Source organism: Onychostoma macrolepis, chromosome 05, assembly GCF_012432095.1.
Source record: "Onychostoma macrolepis isolate SWU-2019 chromosome 05, ASM1243209v1, whole genome shotgun sequence".
Lineage (NCBI taxonomy): Eukaryota > Metazoa > Chordata > Actinopteri > Cypriniformes > Cyprinidae > Onychostoma > Onychostoma macrolepis.
The window spans coordinates 33,859,793-33,883,839 of NC_081159.1; the positions used below are offsets into that span (position 1 = coordinate 33,859,793).

Consider the following 24,047-nt stretch of genomic DNA (forward strand, 5'->3'; position numbering starts at 1 on the left):
AGAAAAAAATGAAAAAGGAAAAAAAAACAACAACAAGAAACAAACAAACAAGAAACAAGCCCTGTACTGAATGTATATTGCTTGCCTTTAAAATGTGTGGAGAAAACTATTGTCACAGGTGTCATTTATGTCAGCTACTGGAGAGCATGACAATCACAACAACACTTGCATGTTACACGCAAGAATTCATGCGCACATACGTCTGTGTTGTGAAGGTCATCCAAAAGACAAATTCACAACTCGCATAATAAAAGTACATTGTCATTATAGATTCACATGTAAAAGGTCATTTAAATGAATTCAACATTTTAAAAGTGATTTGACATTCAGGATATTCTCTGCCTAAGTGAATCTTACAACAACAAAAAATTAAAAAACTGCCAAAAAACATACTACATTTCATCCCATAATCAAAGGGAAAAAATGCATTAAAAAAATCAGGAACTAAACGTAAGTTATGATAATTTGGTAACACTTTATTTTAGGGTCTCTTAGCTTATTAGCATGCATATTACTAGAATATTAGTCATTTATTAGTAGTAATTAAGCACATATTAATGCCTTATTCTACATGACCTTATTCTATATCCCTAATCCTACCCAATACCTAAACTCAACAACTACCTTACTAACTATTAATAAGCAGCAAATTAGGAATTTATTGAGGGAAAAGTCGCAGTTAATAGTGAATAAGTGTTCCCTATTCTAAAGTGTTACCGATAATTGTAATGAAGGAAAAACAAAAAAATCTTGTTTGACCAATTTGTCAAGGTATATTCACCTTTTTTTTTTCACCTAAAAAGAGAATCCAAAGTCTGTGTAACACTGTATAAATAAGCACATAATGTATGCAGTGTCCATCACACTCAGTGTTTGTGCTGGTTGTGTAGTCAGACTGTATGACACAGCTGTGAGTTTAATACACCGATGATTTTATCTGATGAAATCTTACACAACTGCATACTTAAACGTCTTGCGCATTATTGTTGAGTTGAACAGAATTCAGATACATTATTGCTCATAAGTGTATATAGCCCATGCAGAAACTTCATGATTTTTATTATTGTTTTATGATGGATTAACCTGCATTTTTGTTATTCAGTACCAATTCAATTAATCAGTATTCTGATTAAGCTATTTGACAAATACTTAAAGGGTTAGTTCACCCAAAAATGTTTTACTCAAAATGTTCTACTTAAAAATTGTCCTGGCTCTTTCAAGCTTTATAATGGCATGGGCAGGTGTTTTTGTTCAACAGTCCAAAAGTAGTGAAATAAAGCACATCCATCCATATTAAAACGCACATCACAAGGCTCTAATGTGTTTTTGTAAAACAAATATCCATATTTAAAACGATATAAACACCTTTTTTCACTTCTACTGACTGTCATACGTGCAAGCCGTTCCGGGGGATGACAAAGGATGTATATGCGCAGCACACGTGGCGGTGATTAGTCACGACTGCGGCAGCGCGACGGAGAGAGAACAAGACATAACGCCGGTCACGAATTAGAAGCACAAAACGAGGATTTGTAAAGAAAAATGTTGGAGGATTTCGATATAAGTCAAGAGGAGACTGGTTTTCCTTTGGTAAAGTAAGGAAACTTTGCTTCCTTTGCTCCTGTACACAAACGTTGGTTTTTGTGAGACTCACACGCGAATGCGCTACGCCTGCATCCTACAGCATCCACCGGAAAGGCAGTCTCTCGTAAATGCGCATATGACAGTTAGCGGAAGTTACACAAAACTTTTTATGTCATTTTAAATATGGATATTTTTCTTCCAAAAACGCATCGACTCGCTACAGGAGGCATTTATTCACCCCCTGAAGCCGTGTGATGTGCGTTTTAATATGGATGGATGCTCTTTATTTCACTACTTTTGGACTGTTGAACAAAAACACCCACCCATGCCACAATAAAGCTTGAAAGAGCCAGGAAAATTTTTAACATAACTCCGATTGGATTAGTCTGAAGGAAGAAAGTCATATACACCTAGGATGCCTTGAGGGTGAGTAAAACATGGACTAATTTTCATTTTTGGGTGAACTAACCCTTTAATATATTCATCTATTTATAAAATACATTTATGCTCAACTCATGCACAACAGGACAACATGAGGCAACACATTATATTAAAGGAACAGTTAACCAAAAAATGAATATTCTGTCATCATTTACGTACTCTCATGTCGTTCCAAACCTGTATACTTTTATTTCTTCTGTGGAGCACAAAAGAAATTTAGAAGAACACTGGGGTCAGCTTTTACCAATCCCAGTAACCCTTCCACGACTATAGAAAAATCCAGGAAGGAACTCGTGGTCTGCAGATAGGCCTTAGCCATCTGGAACTGTGGAGTGCTCCTGTAGAAATTCCAGCATTGAACCAACTGTGCAGTGGACTGGGTCAGCTTGGTGTTGTGCACACCATGATTCAAAGAGATCCCACGTCGTGGCAAGCTTTCTAGTGAAGAGAGCGCCAGTATTCAGAATGGTCTCAATAACCTCAGTTGGAAGACCCATAGCTTTCATATCTCGAGCTGGGAGTGAAAGAGTGTGCCCCATGCTTGGGAGATAAGGTATCACCTGATCAGAATCAACCAAGGAGAGCCTTCCAGGAGAGATATTAGGTCCAAGAACCACACTCGGGTCACCCAGAATAGAGCCCCTAGCAATAAACTCCATCCTGGCAAACTCTGACAAGAAGAGCAGAGCGATCGGGGGAAATGCATAAAGACCTGTACCATGGCATCCAACCCCAGCAGAGCTGCAGGTGCAAGGAAAAACTAGAGGAGACAGTGGGTCGTCTCTTCAGAGGCCAACAGGCACAGTATGCCAAATCTCTGCCAAATTAACCTTGGGGTGGAATCTCCATTCCCCAGGCTTCAGCCCCTGTCTCGACAGGATGTCTGCTCCCGTATATGAATGCCCTGGAATACAAACTCTTTGACTCAGTTTGACTTAAGCCCAGAGCAGTATCTACTGCACCAACTTGAACAGGGGGCACAAAAGCAGACCTTGCTGCTGATTTATACATCAGACTACTGTTGTGTTGTCCATCCACATCAACATGTGGTAGCCTCTTAGGTCCAGGAGAAGTAGCCCAAAATAGAGCCTTCATCTCAAGACAGTTTATGTGCCAAATGAGATGGCTGTGCAATTTATCCAGGATTGCTTCCCAACCTGCAAGGGAGGCATCTGTAGCTACCATCTTGAGGCACCCAGTGTGGGACCCAGGGTGATGAGAAACCAGGGCTCCTTCCACACAGAAGGGGAACAAAGGCTTCTGCATGTAACACTTATCCTTAGTTGTGACTTTAGAGCCACAACTGAAATGGTAGCAGAAGCCCCAAAGGTGTCATGTTGGTGATGGCTGCCATAAGAGCAATTGACAGACAGGAATTCTCAACCCAGCCTGAAGTCTTTCAAGGTGACAAATAAGGACTTGATTCGAGCAGGGGACAATTGTACCTACATGGAAGTTGAGTCCCACACCACCCCCAGAAAAATTGTCCTCTGACTCAGTGAGAGGACACTCTTCTTGATATTCAGTCTCTAACTCAGACGTCTCAAGTGAACCAGAATGACATCTCGATGCCTAACTCCCTCTTACTAACTCCCTTGAGTTAGACTGACAATCTTGATGAGCCAATCTTACAGATTGAAAGAGTATGGTTCAGAGCCTGCATGTCTAAAATTGGATGCAACCCCCCATCCCTTTTGCGGACTAGATGGTAATGGCTGTAAAAACCTGAATTGATTTTTGACGGGGGTCGTTTGATGAAACTGGGAAGGAACCCCCAAACTTTGTTTTCTAAGATTCATTGAGAAAAGAGTGCCCTGCCTCTTCAAGAGGAATGAACTACGTTATATGAGGATGCTACTCTCCATGATCTGCTGAATCCCCATTAGGGATTGCCGCCTCCCGAAACACCAGAGGTGGTATGGTTTTTGGAAGAGTCCCCAGAGGGCTCAGAGGAGGAGAAAAGTCTTGATGTAATGGAACCTCAATCTCCTGCTTCTTTGTAGAGAGGAGTTGGGGCATGGCCTGGGCTGGCTTTGGAAGCCTATGGCTCCTGGCTCCAGTGAGGGAGAAATTGTCTAAACACCACTGATTGCTTCTTGGCCACCTGCAACGTGTTGTCTACAGTATTAACTGTGTTGATGAACAGGCCAGGCGGTAAAAGCAGGGTGTCCAGAAGTGAGCTTTTCTCTTTCTCCCTAATGCCAGACAATTTGAGCCACAGATGTCTCTTCATGGCAACCAACACAGCTATCGAACTGGAATGGGCTGTTTGCTTAGTGGCACAGAGGGCTAATTCTGTGGCCCACTGGAGTTCTTTGACTGACTCGGGATAAAGACCCTTGCCAGAGTCCAGTTCTTTAACAGCCTTGTACACCTTTTTAATTGATGATGCCAAAGCACGGGAGAGATATCTAGCGAGCATCCCCGAAATCAGCTTCCGAATTAAGAACTAGGTTCTCAGAGTCTGGCGTGGAGCAAGAGAAAGGGCAGAGCCCACCTCATCAGCCAACTCCATCTGGGACCCCTATGACCCGAGTTGGCGCGCCACCTTGGCAGACTTTGGACCTGAACCACAGGGTGCAGATGGCTGACTCTCAATGCTCTTGAAAAGAGCCAGGCATGAGCAGAGCTTCCTCAAAGTGGCTAAAACAAATGGCTTCCTGAAGACAAAGAAGCTGGTGACATGCATTTCAGTGTCTGTTTAATGTTCTTGGTGATGCAGTTACGTTACCATTGTTTGGCAGCCAAGTGAATTGCCATACTTTCCACACAGGCTCACATAGGAGTATTCCCATAGCATCAATGTCATGACGCAGCACATGAAACAGAGCCACAGAAGCAATTTTCAAAAGTTAAGTCACCTTTATTTTTATAGCGCTTTATACTGTACAATATAGATTGTCAAAGTAGCTTGTACTGACACGCATTTACGGTAAACTAAAATATAATTGAATGTCATTTCTATAGAAACTTGTATGTCATGCATTTGAATGTATTTGTAAATGCACATTTGTAATGATGAAGTTGCAATTCAGTATATTTAAAATATATTAAGTAATGTATCGAATAACACTACACTTAAAATAGTAAAGTACTTTACATGTGCTTTAGTGTGTTAGCCAACGCATTAAAATAAGTGGTTCTTTAAATCACAACAACAGATTAAAACATAATAGTTTAAAATGTACTTTAAAGTACAACATTTAATTTGATATTATTATATAGTGCACTTAAGTGTTTAAGAAACAGTCATAAAAATGTCTCTTTAAGTACAATTAAGTTGCCTTTTATTTGATTAATATTATATTATCTGCAAGCACAGAATTACAAAAAAGTTATTTTAAGATTTAAAGGACACTACAAGAGCACATTAATTACAATTAAGCGCACTTATTTTTCACAAGAGAAGTTTAGAATGAGAAATTATGGCAATTTACATTTGTGTGTGAGCTAAACCTTTAAGAACCAATATCTACAGTATGTACATTTTGAAGTCAGTTATTTTGTATTGTTAGACATATGTAAGTGTCTTACATCGAACAGATTCCTCAAGATCAAATATATATATATAAAATTATTATTATTATTTTTTTTTTAAATCCCTCATAAAACAATGATTAACATCTTGTAGTTTGTGTAATGAGAATATAAAATTCTGAGCTGAAATGTATCTGTTTTTTGCTTGTATGTGAATGTGTAACATCAGCCCTGGATGACACAGCTGACCCAGTTCTTTCGCAAAGGGTTGAAAATAGCCATGCGGCAGAAAGTGGGCAGATAAATGTGTGCTCTGAGTTGTGTTAAATATGTGCCTCATATCCCACTGAGAGTCTGTTATGATCATCTGCACCAATGACATAACATACTGAATGTGCATAATACAGTACAGTACACACACACACTCAGCTTTAGACACTCCAAAAATACCCCAATATATCAACTGCAGATTATTGTGCTGGATTTTGTGCCTTTTATAGTACAGAAATCCAGTCAGCAGAATGCTTCCGTGTGAGCACGCCAGCCTTCACGCATGCACGTTTGTGTATGTCTAGCTTGTCAAGCTGCAAGCTATTTTAAAATAGTTTAACTACAAGGTAAAACTAGCATGCCGAGCTACATGCTACAACCAAAAGCAGCTAACTGCATTAACGAAGATTATTAATTACTATGGAAGCTTGTCTCTGCACAGTATTAAAATAAATAAATATTCTTCTATATTATTGTATAAATATTGTTCAAGCACTTAAGGCATTTAAACACATAAGGAAAAAGATTTTGTGTTAACATGGCTGTAACCACCTAAATCAATGATTAAAAATAGCATTTTGGGCAAAAGGCAGGTAATTTACCAAAGAAATATGATGATTTTTAACAGTTATGACTGTTGTAGCACCATCTATGGTCCGATCTCCATGAAACGTTGAATGCTTGTGAAGAGTCATCAGTTAAATGTTTTCACCAAGTTTTATAAAGTTTTGAGTTTTTGTTTAAGTTCTATAGGCTTTTGGGTATATTTGGCCACGCCCCTTTAATAAATGACCCCGTTATAGCTAACCAAAGGACAAAATTCAATTTTTTTTTTATAATTATTGATCTAGAGAATGCAGAGAATCTTACTGCTCTGGTTTGATCGAGATTGAGCGAAAAACCTAGGACTAGTTCGCAAAAGTAGATTTTTAACATATTTGTGAATGTTTAATGAACGATTTGATTGACACCAATGTTTCTTGAGTCAAAGTTGCTCATTATGAGGAGGTCTATCAAATGATATGCAAATTGTGTGGAAATGTTAAACGCCACGTGATTACAGAGCCATAAAACCCGTTAGTGCCAACTAGTGGCCAATTTATTTAAAAATTCTTACAGACCTTTAGGACCATGAGTCGATGCCCACAGAATTTCATTCCGATCGACCTCCGTTAACCTTGTCTAATAAGTGCTCAAACTTCATTGGCCGATGGTGGCCATGTTTTTTGAGATACGCCAGTGTCCTCATAGACCCTTATGGCACATTGGACAAAGACACTGCATACCAATTTTCAGGTCGACTGGACTAACGCTTGCGTAGTTATAACTGTTTTTATGTTTTCCCATATTATAGCGCCACCAAGTGGCAGATCTGCACAATTTTTTTTATTTCACCAAAGATTGAGCTCATACACACGTATACCGAGTTTGGTGAGGATATCTCATTTTGTTCACGAGTTATAGCCTTTTTCGTAAAATTGGCCCTCCACTTTCAAACGTTTTGGCGCCCCATTGCGACAGTGAGTCGAAATTTCAACTTATTTCAACTTAATTATTAATATTCACTGTCCAGAGAATGTTTCTGCACTGGTTTGGTTCAGATTGGGCAAAAAACCTAGGACTAGTTCGCAAAAGTAGGTTTTGGAAAAAATGGACCTTGCAGGGCGAATCAGATTTTTTGGGCTTTTAATCGTGTTGACCTATGACAAGCGGTTTAGGATTTATGAGCAGTCTCGCGTTTTTGATTGCTGTAGCGTCCCCTATTGTCCGATTGGGGTGAGTCTTTGATAGGTTCTCCCCAAATTAAGCTCTATCATTTGGCCAAGTTACAAGTTTCTTGGCCTTACAGTTTGGTCTGCACGATCAATTTTATGGCAGAAGAATAATAATAAAAATCCTAACAATTACAATAGGGTTTCAGCACTGCATGCTTGAACCCCCAATTACAACGAAAGGTTGTTTGAATGGTGGATAAAGAACCCCGATTAACTTCCAGACAAATTCAAGCTGATCTGCAGGCACAGGGTACAACAGTGTCAGCTCGCACTATCCGTCGCCATCTGAATTAAAATGGACGCTATGGTAGGAAACCCAGGAGGACACCACTGCTGACACAAAGGCATAAAAAAGCAAGACTGGAGTTTGCCAAAACTTATGTGACAAAACCACAATCCTTCTGGGAGAACGTACTGTGGACAGATGAGACAAAAGTAGAGCTTTTTGGTAAAGGACATCATGGCACTGTTTACAGAAAAAGAAATGAGGCCTTCAAAGAAAAGAACACAGTCCCTACAGTCAAACATGGTGGAGGTTCAAAGATGTTTTGGGGTTGCTATGCTGCTTCTGGCACTGGATGCCTGGACTGTGTGAACGGTATCATGAAATCTGATGATTACCAAAGAATTTTGGGGCGCAGCGTAGTGGCCAGTGTCAGAAAGCTGTGTCTCCACCAGAGGTCATGGGTTTTCCAGCAGGACAATGACCCGAAACACACTTCAAAAAGCACTCAGAAATGGTTACAAACAAAGCGCTGGAGAGTTCTGAAATGGCCAGTAATGAGTCCAGATCTGAATCCCATAGAACACCTGTGGAGAGATCTCAAAACAGCAGTTGGAAGAAGGCATCCTTCAAATCTGAATGATCTGGAGCAGTTTGCAAAAGAAGAGTGGTGTAAGAAACTCATTCATGGTTACAGGAAGCGATTGATTTCAGTTATTTTTTCCAAAGGGGGTGCTACCAAATATTAAGTTAAGGGTGCCAAAAGTTTTGTCCAGTGCATTTTTTGGGTTCTGTGTGGAATTGTATCAGATTTGACTTTTCTTCTCCGTTTTTTTTGTGTTGTTCCAATGAAAAAAAAAATTAAATAAACAAACAAACAAACATGAGAGTACCAAAACATTTGCAACTGCAACAATTTTCTGAGAGAAGGGTTGCATTTTCTGACAGAATTGCAAGGGTGCCGATATTTTTGGCCATGACTGTATACAAATGGTAATATTAATAAAAAAGAAAAAGCACATAATAGAATTACTAAAAACGTCTAATAAATATATATAAAATATTTTAAAATATGAATAAAAACTACACTAAAACAACACTGACTAATTCCAAAGACGATGGAGAATTTAACTTTCATTTCACTATATTTAGTTGGTCAAATGCAAACCTAGAGACTTTTTTCCCCCTATATTGTATTTTTTTAAATCATACACAATACATAAATGACTAAATAAAACAACTGAGGCAGTTAAGGTAAAATTATTTATTTTTCCGATTGTAGATCAGTTGAAAACTTACAGATGGTCAAAATTGGAATAACAGCACATCCTAACCGGGCGCAACACAACAAGAATCCAGCAAGACGTCATAATTGTCTAGAAATGTGGCACAAAAATTCAACAGCTGTCAACCATGATTTATTCTGCAATCACAAACTGTCTAATAATAGACCTTAGTCAGGGCAGACACCATAATAAATGTAACATGGATGACAAAGAAGCTGTGAGGGACAGACTTACAGTCTTCACACGCATTGTATAAAAGTCCTAGATCAGGTCATTTTGTCACAACTGAACAAATGGAATGCTGTTAAACAGTACAATCCTGTACTTCCTTCACAGCCTCATTTTCATTCCTGCAAAACATTAAACATGGGCGTGACTAGGGTCTATAGTGGAGCAGGATTGGGTCACAGAGCCAGACTTTTGGCGTTTGCCATAAATTCTGCTCCACTTTGCAGCTTATTCTGGCCATCAATAATCAAACAAATGAAGTGAAATGACAAACGAAGCAACAGCAAATCAGTTCATTCAGTTTTTAGTATACAGCTATACGGAGTGGGATTTGAACTTCACTTACGTTGTTTGCATTGCCAACAGCCCGTTTCATTTATGTTGCTTTGCTATTGCAAAACATTGTCAGTGTGACTGCACCTTAACATAGAAGAGACAGAATCATTGTCTCTTTGTGTTGTGCCCGATTAGGACAAGGTAACGCAAAAAAAGTCAAAGATTTTTGTAGATTGGCACCCAGATTGTTCGCACTTAAAGGGATAGTTCACCCAAAAATGAAAATTACCCCATGATTTACTCACCTTCAAGCCATCCTAGGTGTATATGACTTTCTTCTTTCAGATGAATACAGTCGGAGAAATATTCAACAATGTCCTGGCTCTTCCAAGCTTTATAATGGCAGTGAATGAAGTTTAAGATTTTGAAGCCCAAAACTACATCTATTAATCATAAAAAGTACTCCACAATAAAGGCCTCCTGACGCGAATATCCATATTTAAAATTTTATATACCACAATCTCTAGTTTCCCTAACTGTCGTACGTGCAGATGACAGATGTAATGAAAACATTGGAGGATTTCGATATAAGCCAAGAAGAGACTGGTTTTCCTTTGCTGTAAACAAAACTTGGTTCTCACGAGACTAGCATATTCTCACCGGAGTTTACATTGTGTCATCCGCTGGAACACCACTCTCGTGAACGTGCATATGACAGTTAGCAGAAGCTAGAGATTACAGTTCATACAGTTTTAAATAAGGACATTTTTCTTACACAAATACATCGATTCACGTTAGAAGGCCTTTATTAACCCCCCAGAGCCGTCTGGAGCACCATTATGATGGATATGCACTTTATTTAGCTTCAAAAACTTGACGACTACTCACTAGCATCATAAAGCTTGGAATAGAGGTCTGTGCGGGACAGTTTATTTTAGTCCTGCTCTTGCCTGCTCCCACGAGGTTATATTCCACACCCTCCCGCTCCCACTATATATCCAGTCTTTGTTTACCTGCTGTCCTCTTAGAATAATTTTCTTCTCAACCTGACCATTCTCGCTGTTTAGATCTCAATCTCACATTTAAATTTCCGCTACTTAAAGACAGAGATAGGCTAACAAATAAAAGTGTAATCTGCATAAAATTGTATTTGTTATTTATTTCGACTTGAGACAAATTTCATTTAACATTTTGCTGTCAACACAGTAGGAAAAAGTGTTGCAGAGAAAATAAAATGTAGGTTGCGCAAAAATTTTATTTCTTATTTTTATTCGTCTTATCAAGATACAATTTGTTTAACATTTTGCTGTCAACACAATAGGAAAAAGTGTCGCAGAGGAAAATAAAAATAAAATGTAGGTTGTACAAAAATTGTAGCCTAGCATACTTATTTTTATTTGTCTTGTCAAAATACAAAATTCGTTTAACGTTTTGCTGTTAACAGTATGATATTGTTAGACTGCCCGCTCCCCTTCAAATTACACCAGAGTTACGACCACTACCACGTTTTACTCAGAAATTTAATCCTGCGCCGCAAGAAACCTGGTCAGTTCCCGCAGAGAGCCGTGGGAAAGCAGACCTCTAGCTTGGAAGAGCCAGGACAATTTTTTTATATAACAATGAATGTATTCGTCTGAAAGAAAAAAGTCATATACACCTAGGATGGCTTGAGTAAATCATGGGGTAATTTTCATTTTTGCGTGAACTTTAAATGTATCCCATTTCTTTTTTTAAGCCTAAACAACACGGTTTATGAAACACATGCCCCTCAGGATGCAGGAATAAAAGAAGTGAGTGGCAAGATAAAAAAAAAAAAAAAATTCAACGATACAAATAGCATCCAAAGCAGTTATAAGCCTGAGGGCTACTAAATCGAAATTCTTTGGCTTTTCAGCAGGCACAATGTAAAATCATCAGAAATCCAACAAAAATCGCTAAATAGTTTCATAGGCCATACACTTCTCAGGCCATAACGTCGACGTTTCAGTGCACTGTGCGTTAAAAGGAGCTCAATTCTCTTGCAAATACATACTTTTTCAATTTATAACCTACTTATAGATATATATACATCTGAATAACAGATATGTGCACACATAAAAACATCACCCATAAAGCACTGTAGGTGCAGGTATGAAACTGCAATATGTACATAAAAATTCAGGTGCATAAAATGTTCTGTCTTATTTCGAACAGAATGGTGTTATTGCACTAAAGAGTTTCTCTTAAAAAACGTTCCCAGTTGCTGGACGCTCCCAGCACTCAAAACCCTTCCACAACAAACCAAAACATTGTATATATCTGAGGGTCCAAGGTTTCTAGGAGTCCCATCCAAGAACTGCGCACAAGAAAATCTAAGCGTTATTGCTCCCATGTAAATGACCATGCTCTCCACAGAAGAAATCAGGTCTCCATGGGGGTGCTATTGCAATCTGGGATGGATGGTGGATTGCCTTCAGACCCATGTTGGATCATCTCTGGAGGGTTGTCCTGTTTTTGCAGGTGATGGTAGTGCGAGTTGGGGTGTTTGTAGACACCTTGTCTGCTTTGGTTGTAATTGTGTTGGAATCCGTCTCCAACAGACTGGTCTGAAGTAAAATTGGGATTGTACCAGGTATAACGTGCTCTACCCTGCTTGTGCTGCCCTTGGACCGATCCGCCATCTTTATGCTCAACATTTCCGGCCTGTTCGTTGTTTAAATATCCATCGAATGGATTCCGTCCCCTGTTTCTGGATCGTTGCCTGTTTCCCCAGTTGCCGTAGCCTCTGTTACCGTGATTCCGCCGCTGTTGGTGATGATTGTTTGGCCACTGGTCCTTGTTTGGTGAGGGAGATGATTGGAAAGTATGAACCATATCAGTATTGGAGTGAGCAGATGTGTCCTTTCCACCTTCTCCCCCTGTAGACGGGCCCCAGAAGAAGCCTCGGTGTTGGGGATTATTCTTGAAGGGGAACTGTAGCTTCCTCTCTTGAGGCGGCAAGAAGCGCCCAGTGCCTGGCAAGAAAGGACCATTGGGGTTGCGAGGGGTTTGAGAATTGAAAGATGGATTTGAGAATCGAGACGATGCTGCACTGAATGGGTTGTTCTGAGAGTGTCCTGAGGGAGCCACCGAGTAGAGGGCATTGTTTGGCTGATTGCTGGGTCCTTTGCGACGTTTAGGGTCATGGTATTTGTCCGGGTACTGCCAGCGATGGCGACCCCGCCGGTACCCAGAATCCTCATCGCGTCTGTTGACTTGCACTGGTGGGTCGTCGCCACTGGCTCCATCCAACCCAATGTTATCACTGTCTCCCTGAAATAAAAACACCATGAAAATCTTTACAATAGCTTAAAAGGTGCACACAGTAGAGTATGGTTACACTTTATTTAAGGTGACGTTGTCACAATAGAATCACACAAATAAGTACTGAGTAATATTAATTAAGCACACATACTTACTACTAGTTTTATTTAAGTATCATTGAGATACTATTATAGTTTTTGTCAATCTTTTGAATTAGAATTATTTTAATGTCTGGTTTTGATTTTAATGTTAAAGTGAACATTTTAGTAATTTTTTGTGTATTTTTGTCCTCATTATTAGTTTGTGTTGTTTTAAATGTCTATATAGTTTATTAAATTTATCGATTTTATTTATTTCAACTAACTTTTTTATACATATGATTAGTTTGTTAACTATAATAACCCTGCTTACTACATGGTTAAGGGTTAGTTGCTTGTAATTATGCATAATTTACTATTATAAAGTACACATTAGTAACTACCTCAAAATAAAGTGTTAACAATATTTTTTACTTTAAAACAGTGTCACAAGCACGATCGAAGGGACCATGATAATTTCCCATGCAAAGATGTCAGGCCATCATTTACACTAAAATCCTAAAGGTACTGTAAATACGCCTTAAAATGGAGTTTCAATCAGAAGGTGGAAAACCATCATGTATTATTAAATTTATACGGTTTCTTAAACAAAAAAACCTTAACAGCTGTCTCTTAGATGAACCTCAATTAACTGAATAATTAAAATAAAATTTTAAATTAATAAAATAAATGCTTGGAATATTACATTTGAAAAAATAAACATTTATATTTTAGAAACTTGCAACATGGATCATACTGCTAGTAAATGGGTTGGGGAGAAGTGTGTATGTGTGGCGGTTTCTAGATATGAGCGTTACCTGAACTTCGACTGGGAATATCTTCTCCATCTTCACCATGCGATCCCTTAGTGATCGGATCTCCTCATCCTTCATATTATTCTGCAACTTGACTTCCTGCAGTATATCAGTCAGCTTGTCAATATGAGCTTTGAGGTCTCCCATATCTGTCTTTCCTCCCTCACTCCCTCCTCCTCCAGGTGCTGTTGTTCTTTCCTCCCGGTCTCCTTCCTCTTCTCCGATGCCCACAGTCTCACATACATCCTTCGCCACACTTTTCCAGCTTTCTCTCTCCTGAGGGTCTTTTTGGCCGTATGTGCGACAAAGCTCCTTCATCCTGACAATAGCCAAGGCCTCAATCTCTTGCCGCGTGTGTCTAAAGTCTCCAAGCGCCACCTAAAGAGGAGAAATATAAAGAATGTAAATGTAAAATACTGCTCATACGAGCCAGACATTAATATATTGCATGATCGTTGACTAGCCAATCAAATTCGTGTTTGCCATTTTGAGAAATCTTTTGCTGTTTTTGTGAATAAAATGCATTTGCCTGTCAGTGGGCGGCCCTCAGAGTAGTCAGTGGGGGACTCTCAGAGTAGAGGGTAATCTACTCTGACATCTACTCTTTCCCATTTCAGATTTAAAGTTACTCTTGAACACAATAAGGCACCTCATAGCAGATCTCTTTAACAGCCTGTGTGCGAAGCTCTTCCAAGCTGAGTCTGTGTTTGGACTCCTGGGTACCAGGTATGCGGCGGCGCTGGGGGATCTGATACACACGCAGTGGCTCCCTCCTCTTCCCACTGCTGGGCAAACCACACTTTTTCACGATAGACTGCATCTGCAAACAGTCAGCAAGAACAGAAGGCTTACTCCCTGTCAGAAATTAACAGCTCAGAAAGAAGCTACATGAAGTGAAACAGAATGGAACAGAATGCAGCCGTCTCAAGATGACTCTTTAAAATCAATTTTAAGACTGCATCTCAAAAACGCAATACTCAAGAAGTAAGATTATATTACTATTATTTTTTTAAATTACAGCGCGATGCAATAAAACCATCAAAGACATCAATCTAGAGTGCATGTCTACTAGTGGTCGACCGATATGTTGCCAAGGCTGATATACTGGCCAATTTGGCATTTTGTATTTATCGCCATTGGCCAGCAAATTTTTCTGTTTGGCCAATATGTTGGAAGCTGGACTCTTATTTTGACAGCGCTGAAAAAGTCAGTGCCTGACTACCCAGAGCTCCTGTTCTCAGTCTTCATTACATTACTGTCATTGTTTAATAGTTCTGACTAATAGATTATTACACAAAACTTGTAAACAAAGTTATTAAAGGGTACACAAACAAGTATTATAGCATTTTCTTTTCAGTTATTAGTAACAGAACGGCAAACATGAGAATACTTTCTCATCTACTGGTAGCATTCAGTAAATATGCATTCCATTTAAACAAGTCTTTGTATATCTAATAAAAGTTTAATTTCAGTAAGCTTGCAAATATTGTTGAATGCAGCTCCGATATCTTCTGAAGTGTGCATTTGTAGACTGCATAAAAACAACTGAACTCAGTCTGTGTAAATTGAATGCGAACAAACAGGAGAGTTGTCTAGAGTCTTAAGACACGCACAAGTGACAAACTTAAAATTCTTGATTTCAAACTGGGCTGCTATGTCGTATTAAATGACATTAATTTCATATTAATGTCATATTCACTGTGTGCTGTATGTAAAATTAGAGCTAACTTTTCTTTATTAATTTTTAAAAGGTTATTTTATTAAAGAATCAATAAATTGCCATCTAAATCTCTATTTTACGGATTTATTTTTTGATCAAGTTCAAACAATTTTTTCATATTTACACATTTGAAAATTATTTATTTTAGTAAATATGTAAAATAACAACAATTTCAGCAACTATTAAACACATTTTTACTATCTTCAAATTAAATAGTGTGATATCTATATATTGGCTTTATGTCGAGCGCAATGCTTAAGAGACTGGCATTGGCCATCAAAAAAATAAATAAATAAAATAAACCTTGGTTGACCACTAATATCTAACCTTGGGCTAAAAGTGCAGACACATTAGCAAAACTTTAGAAAAAAAAAAAACACGTAAATAATAGGGGTGGGACAATAAATCGATGTGCCGTTTTATTGCGATATTTCCGGCCGCGAGACATTATCGATATTCTGGCACCAAGTATCGATATTTTTCTTAAACATACATAAGATCTAAATACATACCTACACTGTGGCTGTTTACCACTTTGGCTTACCGGAGCGGCAGTAACATTACCTCCAGACTTCTTGTGGTGGCGTTTCCCAGATTGCGAATGGACAGATGAACGGAAATTGTAATTCACAGTGAAGAAGAAATAAGAGTGTAATGGCAGACCAACAACAAATCAGAGATGCACCGGCGTCTTATGTTTATGGAGATGAGAACTAAAAACTGCCCCAGAGCAGATGTCAATGTGGACTATAGGCACCGATCACGTTATTATTCTAGAGTGCATATTTTAGACCGTGAGTAGCCTAATCTATCAGCTCGGATCGCAGGTGGATTTCCCTCATATATGAGTGAGAGAGAGCGCTCTCTCTTTAGATATTACAAGTGCGCGTTATGCAGTGGGCACTGACTGGCAGAAACATAAATCTGCACCTATGGAATGGACGGCAAAACAAAACCTTGTCAGAGCCGTAATGCGTCGCAGAAGTATGCAGTGTGTGTGCTTGTGGCGCGGCTTCAATGGAGCTTTAGTAGCTTATCAACTTCATTAGTTGATAAGCAACTAAATGTGTTGGTTTACACAAAGAAATGTGTAAGGTTTTAAGTCCAAGAATAAAATGATTAATTTACTTAACATGTTAAATTTGATTTACAGAACGTTTTGTGCTGTTTTCTATCAGTATGGACTTGGATAAAGAGAGAAAACTTGCACTTAACCTTTTCACAGACATTTTGTTTTCATAGTTGGACAGATATTGTGATGTATCGTTATAGGATTGTCTAGCAATATATCGATTATAGCAGAATCGCTGTATTCGTGATATTATTGTATCGTGAGCCATGTATCGGGATTCGTATCGTATCGTGAGGTACCCTGCGATTCCCACCCCTAGTAAATAAGTGAGAGTCAAATGAGTTCAGTATCCATCTATTGGTGTTGTAGTGATGTATGTGTGTGTGACTGACCTTGTTGGCTGGCAATTTCTCTCTGAGAGAAGAGATGAGTCTCCAGCTCTCCTCACAGGACCGCTTATCTGAGTCATCACCGCTGTCTGAGTCTGCATACTACACATGGAGAGACAGAAAGACACATTAGCTTGGTTCTAAAGCCCAGTGAGCTGCCTTTGATGTTGCTTCTATGGCAACAATGTCCTAACTATCATGGGAGCTCTTAACAGACTGATTTGGAGCACTCTACTGTACATAGGCAGCAATCTGCAAACCACCTAACAAATACTCCTAACACAAAGCGCACAGGAGACTCAACTCACAATAGAGTTTGATGTTAGCATGATGCCAAACTACGTCCTGGAATTTATGTATTTTGCAGTATTACGAAACATTTACATTAAAACAAAGAATAAGTATAATGCATTATGTTATATTAGGCAAAATAAACTAATTAAACAAGCAAGTTTTTGATTCCAAGAATGTGAACTACTTTTCCCAAATATCAGATTTCCTTGCCTCAGGGATTCCATCCTTTCTGACCAATTAATTTTCATGACTTTTCCTGTCATTCATGTTTTCTGCAGGAGAATTTGCACATCAGGCACAAAACCTTGGAATTAGGAGATTTAAACAATTAAACTTATGTACAAACAGCCTAAGTTTGGAATAAGGCTCAATGTACTATTCATTTCAATGACCGTGGGAGCCCCGTTTCTTTCACTAAAACATAAATAACACTGTCATAAATGCTCATATCCATCCATGCTCATATCCATCCATCCAAAAAAAATACGTAAAAAATATTTGACTTTTGTAATGGAAAATTTGTAATGACAAATTACATTTTTACATTTGATTACTTGTTTTATAAAATATTTGAGTTATGGCTTAACACTTTAATGTTGGTTAATCTTCTACACTTTCTAAAATCTGCATCACAAAACAGAGCACAGTTTAGGAGACAGGGCTTCAGGTGTAACTCAGTTATGACAACAGTAACAAGTGTTTTGTATTTGTAATCAGTTTAATTAAAAATGAGACTGAATTGTTTTGAGACCTTGTGTCTTTTCTTACCAGTCTCTGCTGTTCCAGTATCTGGTCGGCCTCCTCCTTCTCTTTGCGGTACTGATTCTCCAGATCCTGCAGTCTAAGAGAAAAGGTGTAAAGAGAAAGAAAACATTAGCAAGGCAAAGCCTGCTGGAGGAAAATGGTTTCTTGCTGGTCCAAGCAGATCTGGAAGGTTGATCAGATGGACTACCAGCTGGTTTTGCTGAGGCTGACCTGTAGACCATAATGGGAAATCTGGTCATGGCTGGTAGATCACCTTGGACCAGCAACAAGCAAGCAACCTCATTCCAAAAACCAGCATTTCAATATTCATTTCAGATACATTTTTACGTTTTTCAAGATTCCGATCTGAACACAGACCCATACACAGAGGAAGATTTATTTAAAATGGGGTTTCACCTCTTCTCCATCTCCTGCTTTATGTCAATGCCTTGTTTCTCCAGCAGTTCTTCCTGTGCGTAGCTCCAGTCCACCGGCTCCCCCTGCTGCTCCTGTGTGGCACTGCGCTCTCTCTCTAAGCGGGCCTGCTCAGGGTGGTTAAACCTGAACACATGGTTCTTCCCCATCACTATACGGTTACCTACACAATCACAGGACAAAGGAGAATCAAAGTGTTTACAGGCACTAGTATGTTGGAAGATAAGATAAGGATATGTTCAGAATGGCATGCTACCAAGAGTACTATTTCTGCAGCACACAGAAATGTGAGTGAACATTTTCTGTGTAGAATACAAAGAAATAGAATATCCAATTACTTTCAAATAAATGCATTTGAAATGTTCACTTTTGCATTTTAAGTCTTGTATAACAGCATTTATTTAAAATAAGACTAGGCAGTGTGTACTGCACTAAACAATACACTAGTTTTCCATTCTGAACCACGAAAATAAAAACACACGTAAAACTGAGCTGAAAAAAGTAACCTTGTTTGAGCACAACGCCATCAGTGATTCGTTTTCCATTGACGTACGTTTCTGCACCAACTAATGGCTCCAATGTCACCACCACTGCAGAGACAGACACACACACACACACACACAGACAGATATTTGGTTCTGAGAAGTGATTATATGCATTGAAAACATTAAAAACATAATTTGTTGATGAAGTCTTTTAAACTTCATCAACTTTTATAACTACAGGTCCACATATATGACATAAATTTCTGACATTTATGTAATATTTTATATACATGTAGCCCTACACTAATATTTAAATGTTTGTGGCCGGTAAGATTTTTTAAAATGTTTTTGAAAGAAGTCTCTTATGCTGACCAAAGCTGCATTTATTTGATCAAAAGTACAGTAAAAAAACAAATATTGTGAAATATTATTACAGTTTAAAATAAGAGTTTTATATTTGAATATATATTAAAATGCAATTTATTCCTGTGATGTAAAGCTGTCTTCAGTGTTACATAATCCTTCAGAAATCATTCTAATATGCTGATGTGCTGCTCAAGAAACATTACCAATGCTGAAAACAGTTGTGCTGCTTAATATTTTTGAGGCAACCTTGATAAATTGTTTTTGGGATTCTTTGATGCTTTTCAAAAGAACAGCATTTATGTGAAAATGAAACCTTTTGTAACATTGCCTTTACTGTCACTTTTGTGTGAATCAGTGAATGTAACGAATGTCATGTGATCGCTCTCACCTTCATTATTTTCATTGACTTCACTACAAAAGACGCAATGCAGCTCCTTTATAAACTGACCACTAAGACGAATATCCACATCTTCCTGACCAACCCTGCAACACACACACAGCCATGAGACACAGTGCAGTATGTACACAGAAACTGACCACTCCTTCAGCAACTCACTGCTCACCTGGTGACTCCATCTTTAATATAATATATCAGACACTCTGACATCAGAGGATCCTCGTTCAGATTCACCAGGTGGGGCGTCTGAGGAAAAAACATGTGGCTTAAACACATGGTTTTGGTGCATTTCAGACTTAAGACTCATAAATTGCTAGGAAAGTGAGTATGGGGTATTCACACAGAATGCGTTTTTGTTTTGAAAAACGAGAGATGCGTGCAGTGGAATAAGGGGGACGCAAGGTCTTGAGACGTTTTTTAAAATAGGAACTTTAACTTAATGTGCCTCGTGCAAGATGCTGCAAAAGACACGAGAGCAACGGTCAAACATCTGTCTAGCATGTTTACATAGAAAAGTGGCGCAGTGGAATGGAAAAACGCATTCTGCGTGAAAGATCCTTATGTGTAGAAATCATAAGGTACGGTCACAAACAAAATTAATATAAAACATAAAAAAGCAAAACATTTTCACGGGTAAAAAAAATGTGTATCTATTGTAAACAGTGCAATAATATGAAGCACAGCTGACGCAGAAGACACTTTCAAACTAAGCAGCTTCCTGTTGGTCAGTGAGTCAAATTTTCATGGCTAACTTAAATCTTATGCGAAATCTCCCTGTGGAAACCTTTCATCCTCACACAAAATTCCTGATTGCGTGAATTCCTATTGAAATGACTGTATTTTGCCAGGTAAAATATGGTGAACACCAGTAAATGTGACCGCACCTTCACTTTCTGCAAAGTTGCTTTGACAACATGTATTGTGAACAGCACTATACAAATAAATATGACTTGACTCACTCCTTTGGGAGAGAAGACACCCACTGTTCCTCCATCTTCTTTTACAGACACACCCATCTCAGCCAGCAGCGCCTCCCTAATGTGTCATACACAGAGAGAGACAGTGTGGGTGTGGGTTTCACACCTGTATTAATCTCACAGAGTCAGATATTTGACTATCAGCATAAAGTCTGGCCCATATTGCAGATCATTCTAGACAAGGACCAGCTGACAGACATGTAACGCACATGGGTCAGGATATGTTGATTAGTCATCCAACAAGTGATTAGTTGGTTAACTATATATTACAGACAAGTTTGCATTTGTGTCTGTGTTGATGCATTTAAAACAGGCTTTTATGGCCTGTATGTAGGACAATAATACAATGCAATTCAATGATGATTGAGAGATGATGAAAATAAATGTTCCTCAAAAGCATGACGCATTACACTCACATTTGAAAATGATTCTGTTTAATTGAAGATCAATTCAAGTGAGCATTCAAATTTGAAAACTATTAACTTGTACTCAAGTCTGGTAACAATGTAAAAGCTATTTTTACATTTACTTAAGAACCAATAACAATCAGTAATGATAAAAATCAGTAAAGATTTCACATGAGCGTCACATGATTCTATGTTTGTCGAACATAATGAAGCACTTGTCCGGCCTTTACTTAAACTTACTAAATTACTAAAACAGGAAAGCAGACTTCCATTCAAATAGTCAATGGTTTGTTTTCCTAATGTTTAAGACTCCTTTTAGGGAAAGGCTCTGATAGCAATGCCATGCAAAGTGGCAGAACATCATCTATGAATCATAACCCACCCAAATTGGCTAGTATGTTGATGTATGTTACTCGCCAAGGTCGATTTTCACCTGCATTTGTCGAGTCAGCGTGTTAATTTCAAACCCTGTATTTCCCATTGGCTGCCCTGTTCTCTGGCAAGATACTGGCATCGGCAATCAAAAAAATCCATATTGGTCCACACACAACCATAACACACCAAGCAGGTAGCTGGCTGTCAACCAATGCTGACCTGTCGTTAGCATCTGTCGGCATAGTTTTTGCAGTTTGTTCCACACCATTGCCACTAGTCAGACCCCTATCGGCAGCTTTTCAGCCAATTTAACATGTTAATTCGGTGGCAGAGCCCATCAATTAAGAGAGATCACACTGATTGGCTGTTCAGTTTAGCGAAACCAGTGCATGAGAAGAATGGAGGTGACAAAAGTGAATAAAAAATTAAATCAAAGCAAGATTGGTGTGAAAATGGTAAGCAAGCACTGCTTTGTTTACAGTTTTTATATCAGCAGTCTAACTTTTCCCTTTGAAAGACCAATGCAGACTGCTGGTATGAGAATTATTTTCTCACACAGGTGCAAAACATTAATAGCTGGCTGTAGTCTTTGAATGTAATGTTACAGTCGGTTTTTGTCAAAGCTAGTTCTTTGATGTTGGATTGGTGTGTCTAACATTCACAGGGTAAGGTTATTCCATAAATGACTTCCAAATTCAGTCTATTACAACAGTTTATGATATAATTGTGTGAACATTTTGAACACTGGGAACAACTAGGTTCTTACCTCTCTTGTCGTATTGACTCGGTTTTCCTGAGCTTCTCCTCCCATGTTTCATTCAACTCTGCAATTATCTTCTCTGTTTCCTGTTGGAAACACAGAAAAACAATGCTAGGCAGAAATATTTTCCTTGCTTTTACTCTATTTTACATACCAACCATACAAAAGAACTCCTGATTAGTCAGAAGCACTCTCTGCATTTGGATACTCTTTACATTGGGTTAGTTGACATGCCTCTGAAAGGTATCATTTAGAGAGTAGTAGTAGCTGAAGTTAGCAAAACTTCTAAAATTACAACACCTTTACCTACTTTAATACTACGAAACTCTATCATGAAAGTAGCTTCTCCAACATGTACTGACATTTGGCTGTTGTTGTGAAGAGAGTGTCTGCTGAGAATGTGATAGCATGTGTACCTCGAGTCTCTCCGCGGCCTCCTCTTTGCTGATGTGTGCAGTGGGACTAGTGGGCGTCTCACCCTCCATTGGTGCCTCAGAGGTAGACTGTACATATGAGAGAGAGGGCTGCTGGAGTTCACCTGATGCTCCTCCCAATGCCAGGCGTCCTGTTTCAGACCCTGAGAAAAAATGAGTGTGCCAGTTATTGTTTAAGTGACTGTTATTGTAATTGGTGTGCCTTCAGTTCAAATTCAAAATTAGAGTTTGTGGCTTTTAGTCCATGTCTGTTAACTTCTGTGCATCCTGTGACCATGTGATCACATTTCCCTCCCCAGTACTCGTTACTGTAATGCAAAAAATACCTAATATACTACTGTTCATAAGTTTTGGGTCAGTAAGATTTTTGTTTTTACTTAAGCCAGCAAGAAAGCATTAAACTTAATAAACTTAAACATTAATAATTTTATAAAAGGTTTCTGTTTTGAATAGTGCTGTCAAACGATTAATCGGGATTAATCGCATCCAAAATAAGTTTTTGTTTACATAATGTGTGTGTCCTGTGTTTATTTATTATTTACATATAAATACACACACATACAGTATATTTATTTTATTATATTTTGTATTATATATAAATACATTTAATATATAAACAATATTTTTCTTAAATGTATACAGTCATGGCCAAAAACATTGGCACCCTTGGTAAATATGATCAAAGGCGGCTGTGAAAATTAATCTGTATTGTTAATCCTTTTGATCTTTTATTTAAAAAATTCACAAAAATCTAACCTTTCATTGGATAATAAGAATTTAAAATGGGGGGAAATATCATTATGAAATAAATGTTTTTCTCAAATACACGTTGGACACAATTATTGGCAGCCCTAGACATTCTTATGAGTAAAATATCTCTGAAGTATATTCCCATTCATATTCACAATTTTGAGCACTCGAGGGTGATTATGAACATGAAATTATCCAGCCATGGCTTCCTGTTTCACAGAAATATAGATAGGAGGGAAAACAAAGCCCAAATTCCCTTAATCATCCATCACAATGAGAAAAACCAAAGAATATATTTATGATGTGCAGCAAAAGATAATTGAGCTTCACAAATTAGTGAAGTGGCTTTAAGAAAAGAGCTAGAGCAGTGAAAATTCCCATTTCCACCATCAGGGCAATAATTAAGAATTTCCAATCAACATAAAATGTTACGAAACTGCCTGGAAGAGGACGTGTGTCTATATCGTCCTAATGCACGGTGAGAAGGAGAGTTTGAGTGGCTAAAGACTCTCCAAGGACCACAGCTGGAGAATTGCAGAAAATAGTTAAAGTAAATAGTCTCGGGGTCAGAAAACCTTAAAGGGGTTATATAATGCTACATGCACTTTTACAAGTTGTTTGAACTGAAATGTGTATTGACAGTGTGTGTACACAACCACCCTATAATGATAAAAATCCACCCAGTGTTTTTTTTTGAATTACTAAAAT

General features: G+C 38.3%; 1 protein-coding gene across 1 annotated transcript in view; it reads right to left on the reverse strand.

Annotated features, from left to right (window-relative positions):
- Positions 1–9,019: 9,019 nt before the first annotated feature.
- The window catches only part of kif1c (kinesin family member 1C), a 54,414-nt gene continuing 39,386 nt past the window's right edge, over positions 9,020–24,047 (reverse strand). The window contains exons 13-24 of the mRNA XM_058775774.1: positions 22,572–22,732; positions 22,162–22,241; positions 20,596–20,671; positions 19,803–19,882; positions 19,628–19,722; positions 18,895–18,978; positions 18,371–18,551; positions 17,978–18,050; positions 16,919–17,017; positions 14,384–14,554; positions 13,738–14,112; positions 9,020–12,851 (exon numbers count right to left, since the gene is read on the reverse strand). Coding sequence (XP_058631757.1) covers positions 11,961–12,851; positions 13,738–14,112; positions 14,384–14,554; positions 16,919–17,017; positions 17,978–18,050; positions 18,371–18,551; positions 18,895–18,978; positions 19,628–19,722; positions 19,803–19,882; positions 20,596–20,671; positions 22,162–22,241; positions 22,572–22,732 — 2,366 coding nt within the window. The 3' untranslated portion in view covers positions 9,020–11,960. The remainder of the gene's footprint in view (positions 12,852–13,737; positions 14,113–14,383; positions 14,555–16,918; positions 17,018–17,977; positions 18,051–18,370; positions 18,552–18,894; positions 18,979–19,627; positions 19,723–19,802; positions 19,883–20,595; positions 20,672–22,161; positions 22,242–22,571; positions 22,733–24,047) is intronic.